We start from the raw sequence: 6,393 nt of genomic DNA, 5'->3' as shown, positions 1-6,393 counted from the left end.
CTTTTTGGTATTTTTTAGAAAGGCTGATACTGGTTGTTCCTTTCTATTTGTAGTGGTTCTTTCAGAAGCTCTTGTAAAGCAGGCCTGGTGGTGATGAAATCTCTGAGTGCTTGCTTGTTCACAAAAGATTTTATTTTATTTCAAGAAAAAATTTTCTTGAAATGAGATCACCACTATTAACATTTTTTGTTTCTATGCATTCATACATTTTTAAAAATAATAAACTTGGCCAGGAGTGGTGGTTCATGCTTATAATCCCAGCACTTTGGGAGGCTGAGGCAAGTGGATTGCTTGAGCTCAGGAGTTTGAGACTAGCCTTGGCAACATGGCAAAACCCCGTATCTCCAAAAAATACAAAAATTAGCAGGGTGTGGTGGCGTGCACCCGTAGTCCCAGCTACTTGGAAAGCTGAGGTGTGATGATGGTTTGGGCTCAGGAGGCAGAGGTTGCAGTGAGCCAAGATCATGCCACTGTACTCCAGCCTGGGCAACAGAGCAAAACCCTACCTCAAGATGAGACTAATAAACTAGAGGCTGCTTTTTCCTCTGAGAAATACCCCAAATGTTTCTCTGTGAACATTTTCTAGTGAACACAGAGCCACAGGACCAACATTAGAACACTCATCCTTTGAGAAACAGGACCTACCAAAACAGTGTGCTGCACTCCAGAGTCCTCTTCTCTACACTGAGAGACAAGGCGTATGATGACATGAATGCACACAGAGCGGTGGCAGGCTGATAAAGCCCTAATCCTCGAGTCTTTTTAAAGACAGAACTTATGAACTACACCCAACAAAATCTCTCAATGGCAGAATTTCAGGCAACATTAAGTAACATTTCCATACATTTTGCAGAAAACGGGACGGGCAGTGTACTCCACTGGTGGCTACTAGACATACCAGCAGTGTGTGGGACTAGAATCAGCTCATTGCTAAACTGTCACTGCTTTTCACACACACACAGCCTTGCCCACCAACAACCCGTTTGTCCAAAAGTAACAAACTTTTTATAATGATGATTTTATTAGTCAAAAGCCAAGCAGGGAAACAAATAAATCTGAATATTTAAAGTGGAAGAAAGCAGGGAATTCTACAGCTGATGAAGAATTGGGCAGCCAAAAAAAAAAAGACAACCCAGAGATTAGCAGCAGAAGGAAGCCATAACCACTGGTAGGGTGAAGAGGTGGGGAGAAGCAGTGATATTACTACAGCCCAGAGGTAGAGGTCCGAGAGGGGAGGATCAGGAGAATGTAAAACATGAAAGTGGGGGAGGCCTGTCCAGTGAAAACTAGAGCCACACAAATGCTGTCAGAGCACCACTCAAGAGGGCATAGAAGGAGAGACTTCCCATGGCTACAACCTCTTGCTGGTGTCTTACATTAGTGAAGCCCAGCCAGACTCCAGCAGCCATGAAAGCCTGAAAAAACACTGCCTAGAAAGATTAGTTTTCCTGTGTCACAGCCCAGAGTAGGGGAAGGGTGAGGACTTGATCTGTGGGCAAACAGGTACAGGACTGTATGAATCAAGAAGGCACTTGGGTAAAGGAGGACAGAGAAGTCACCTAGACCCAGAAACTTTTTTTTTTTTCTTGAGATGAAGTCTCACTCTGTTGTCCAGGCTGGAGTGCAGTGGTACGATCTCAGCTCACTGCAACCTCCACCTCCTGGTTCAAACAATTCTCCTGCCTCAGCCTCCTGAGTAGCTAGGATTATAGGTGCGCACCACCGCATCCGGCTAATTTTTGTATTTTTAGTAGAGACAGGGTTTCACCATGTTGGCCAGGCTGGTCTCGAACTCCTGACCTCAAGTGATCTGCCTGCCTTGACCTCTCAAAGTGCTGGGATTATAGGCATGAGCCACCACACCTGGCACCAGAAGCTATTTCTAAGCAGAAACTAAATTTCTGAGACTGCTGACATGCCTTTCCAGTCTACTTTCCTACTATTCCCTTCAAGGCACCTAATACTCTAGGCAAGTAGGGTTTCTTTTCAAGCCCCCACTAACTTTTAATATTTTAGGTTTATCCTAAGGCTTACTCAGGGCCTTTTGTTATCTGAAGATTATCATTATTTTTTTTTTTTGAGACAGGGTCTCACTCTGTCACCCAGGCTGGAGTGCAGTGGTGCGATCATGGCTCACTGTAGCCTCGACCTCCTGGGTTCAAGTGATCCTCCCACCTCAGCCTCCCAAACAGTTGGGACTACAGGCATGTACCATCATGCCTGGCTAACTTATTGCTATTATTATTATTATTATTATTATTATTTTTGAGACAGAATCTCACTTTGTTGTCGAGGCTGGAACGCAGTGGCACCATCTCCAACTACTGCAACCTCTGCCTCCAGGGTTCAAGCCGTTCTCATGCCACAGCATCCCGAGTAGCTGGGACTACAGGCACATACCACCGTGCCCCACTAGCTTTTTGCATTTTAGTAGAAACAGGGTTTCATCATGTTGCCCAGGCTGGTCTTGAACTCCTGAGCTCAGTTAATTCACCCATTTTGGCCTCCCAAAGGGCTAGGATTACAGGCATGAGCCACTGTGCCCAGCCAAATTTTTTATTATTTGTAGAGGTAAGGTCTCCTCATGTCGCCCAGACTGGTCTTCAAGTCCTGGGCTCATGCAATCCTCCTGCCTCAGCCTCCCAAGTGTTGGGCTGTATCCAGCCCAACACTTTTCTAACAAAAAAAACCTACATACTTATACATAAACGTATTTGTTTTCTGAGACCCACTTAATTAATTACTTCAACATTTGCTGAATGATTTATACATGCCAGGCACAGGGCTAAGCATCAAGAATATAAAGACCATCAAGACATAGTCCCTGATCACAAGAACATAGTCTATGAAGAAACCACACACTGGATCACAGCTTCAAGGGGGTAGGGAGAATGCTTTCTGTATTTCTGTATGCTAAGTAGCTGGCTGTGGACAAAACCTGTAGCGACTTGCCCATCCCCACTATCCACTCTTCCCTTCTTCTACAGCTGACAGAACTCGTAATTTTTCACAAGATCATGCCATCCAGAACAGAAGTCTTCATTTCTAGCCTTTTTTCCAGCTAGCTGTGGCCATATAGCTAAGTTTTAGCCACACAGATTTAAGTGATAGTGATCTATACCACTTCCAGGAAGCATCTTTTTGGTTTTGTATTTTTTTTTTTTTTTTTTTTTTTTTGAGACAGAGTGTAGCTCTGTCACCCACTCCCAGGCTGGAGTGCAGTGGTGCCTTCTCAGCTCACTGCAACCTCTGCCTCCTGAGTTGAAGCGATTCTCCTGCGTCACCCTCCCAAGCACATGGAACTACAGGCGTGCAAAACACCATGCCCAGTTAATTTTTGTATTTTTAGTAGAGACAGGGTTTCACCATTTTTCCCAGGCTCGTCTTGAACTCCTGACCTCAAGTTATCCCCTGCCTCTGCCTCCCAAAGTGCTAGGATTACAAGCATGATCCACTGCACCCAGCCAGGAAGCACCCTTAAAAGGTAGAGCCCTTCCTCTTTTTCCATTTTCCAACTGGCTGGAATGAGGCTCTGATGACTCAAGCTGGGGCAACCACTTTGGACTGGTGGACTGAGGCCACAGGCAGCAGAGCACCAGGACAGAAAGAAGCCTGGTCCTGACACCACAGAGTATGGTACTATCCCTGCACCACCTACTTCTGGGCTTGAACATAATAATGAATTAAGCCAACATTTGTTTAAGGCAGAGGTTGACAGCTTTTTCTGCAAAGGGCTGGATAGTAAATATTTAGGCTTTGAGGGCCATATGGTCTCTGTCACAACCACTCAACACTGCTGCTGTAGGATGAAAGCAGCCGCAGATGATATGTAAGTGAAAGAGTATCGCCACTGTTCCTATAAAACTTCATGGATGTTAACATTTGAATTTCATCTAATTTTCACATCACAAACTATTATGCTTCTTAGATGGTAGCCAGAGTCGGCCTGAGGGCCTTAGTGTGTGGATCCCTGGCTTAAACTAACATGTTTTGAATTTGATTTTTATTTTTGCCCTCCCTACCCCAGAGCTGGCCCCATGAATTTGTTTCTTTAATAAATTAAACCTATTATCTTCTATACCTAACTGAAAACTAGTGCAACACCAGCCAAACAGTGGCACCCAGAAAATGCCTGTGAAATGAACAAGCAGTGATACACACTGTCCATGCCCAGACATAAACAGTGGAACTTGTTGGTACACAAAGGAGAGACATTTCATCCTGACAGGATACACTGGAAGAAGTTTGTTGAAAAAGACACATGATAGCTACATCCTGAAGAAAAGGGTATTAGCCATAGCAGAAAAAAAGTGGCACGCATTGACAGGGAACTGACGAAAGTCCAGGCAGTAAGAGCAGTGTGTACAAATGTCCTGAAGAAAAAGACAGGATGCCTGAAGGTAATCCTTATACTAGAACTCAGGATGTGTACAGGTGTAGCCTTGCCCATGGGGAGGAAGTATCAAGCCCTCTAAGGAATCTGGACTATGCTCAAAGCAGTGAAGATCCAGTAAAGGATTTTAAGCTGAGGACTGACATGTCTACATTTGCCATTTTTCAAAGATTACTTTCACAACAGTGTGGACAGATTGGAGGAAGACATGACTCGGGGTGGAGAGGTCAGCCCAAACACCATCTTTGCCATAGAGATGGTCCTCATCTTTCGGTTTGAATGAACGGTTTTTGCTTCTGTGATCCCTAAGCCTTTGTCTGTGTAGTATTTTCTATAACACTGTCACAGAAAATAATGTTTTCTACCTGTTTTCATGTCTGTCTCTTTTAAACTACATGCTTCTTGAAAACAAAAACTATGATGTATTTATCATCCCAGTGCATCTAGCATAGGATTTGCTCACAGATAACTGTTACTGAATATGTACATCTGATTCTAGGTGATCTGGGAGTGTATCAGATCCAGAGCCAAAATTAAAGCAGCTACATTTAAGGAACATTTTATGACTATAAAGGTAAAAAAGACACAAAATGCCACACAAGTGGGTGGGGCTGTCATATCAGCACTTGTCCCACTGAGGCTTGAGAGGAACTTCTGGCAGCAGCCCCAGTATGCAAGAACCTTACCGGCATGGGGATCTTAGAGAGTTCTTTTCCAATGCAGTTCTTCATGATGCTCCATAAATTGAGGCTATAGTTTGGCTTGTATGGTATTCTGGTTCTCTTTTCCTTTTTGGTCTCCTCCAGCTGATGCTTGTACTGAAAGCAAAAACAAAGCCATTCAACCACCCACAAAGAACAGAAAACCTGGTATTTATAACCTTCCCTTCCCCCGTGCTAAAAAAAGAAAAAAAAAATCAGTTTCTCTTAGCACTTCACAAAAAAAAAAAAAAAAATCCTTGGGAATCATAACCCACGTCCCTCACCTCTGATAACTCCCATATAAGAGTTACCTGTTCATCAAGGCTAATGTCACTGCTGGCTCCGCTGATATTGCTGCCAGTACGTCTGTACGGATGAGAAACACAGGAGAATTAGAACAAACGCCAGAACTAGAGTTTGGTTCTGGACATTTCTTTACAAAGCAGAATGCCAAGTACATTGTATAAACTTATTGATGGGTGATCAAATGACCATGTTTAGAATATGAATGAATTTAAATATTCTGGAGAATTTGTTCATGTAAAAAAGCTGACACTTGTTCACTTACTTAAGAAAAAGGGCCCATTCTACAAACAGATCTTGAGATAAAAAAGAAAAAAAAAAAAGGAGAAAAGGGCCCAGATTGAGTACTGACAATAATAATACTCTCACTGAAATGTTTCTAACCTTTTGATGGCCAGGTATGTTTATTTTCTTCAATAATCAAGGATAACTTACTTGTGGCCCAAATTTTCAGGCATGGTGATGATCTCAGGTGCATCAAAAAATTCATTCTCATCATCTTCATCACTCATGTCTCCTTTGCCAGAGCAGCACTGATCTACAAGAAGAAAAGCCCCATTTGTTGGCTTTGGTTATCTTTACCAAATGTCTAATATAGCAAGTTCTTTTAAATACTAACCATAAACACAGCAAAAACTGGCAAAAAAGCAGTGGAAATCTGGAATAAATCAATGGTTCCAATTCCATTTCACACGAGTCACTGACTGTGGAGAGTTTCAAGTTCTTCTATCAACTGCAGAAAACCATTTGGCTCACCTCAAACCAGGCTACCTGAGAACTAGGCATCTTACCTTTACCAGAACCCACGCTGCCAGGAGTGTTTGCCGGCAGCACCGTGGCTCCTCGGAAGGCCCTTTCCAGGTGATTATGCTGCTTCGCCAGCTGCTCAAGGGTCTCTTCCAGTCGGATACGCTGGTCTCTTTCATACTGTAGTGACTTTTGCCATTTTTTACTATGGGTCTGGGCTAACATGAGGAAATCTCTGCAGGCCTGTAT

General features: G+C 43.3%; 1 protein-coding gene across 1 annotated transcript in view; it reads right to left on the bottom strand.

Moving 5' to 3' along the window:
- Positions 1–6,393, bottom strand: part of OSBP (oxysterol binding protein) — a 47,840-nt gene that overhangs the window by 26,946 nt on the left and 14,501 nt on the right. The window contains exons 4-7 of the mRNA XM_032283322.1: positions 6,189–6,387; positions 5,833–5,935; positions 5,406–5,460; positions 5,080–5,211 (exon numbers count right to left, since the gene is read on the bottom strand). Of these exons, the coding sequence (XP_032139213.1) occupies positions 5,080–5,211; positions 5,406–5,460; positions 5,833–5,935; positions 6,189–6,387 (489 nt within the window). The remainder of the gene's footprint in view (positions 1–5,079; positions 5,212–5,405; positions 5,461–5,832; positions 5,936–6,188; positions 6,388–6,393) is intronic.

This window comes from Sapajus apella, unplaced genomic scaffold (assembly GCF_009761245.1).
Source record: "Sapajus apella isolate SASKATOON/1434 unplaced genomic scaffold, GSC_monkey_1.0 scaffold14, whole genome shotgun sequence".
Classification (NCBI taxonomy): domain Eukaryota; kingdom Metazoa; phylum Chordata; class Mammalia; order Primates; family Cebidae; genus Sapajus; species Sapajus apella.
Note: the sequence above shows the minus strand (reverse complement) of the source record. Positions and strands in the feature narration are given on the sequence as shown.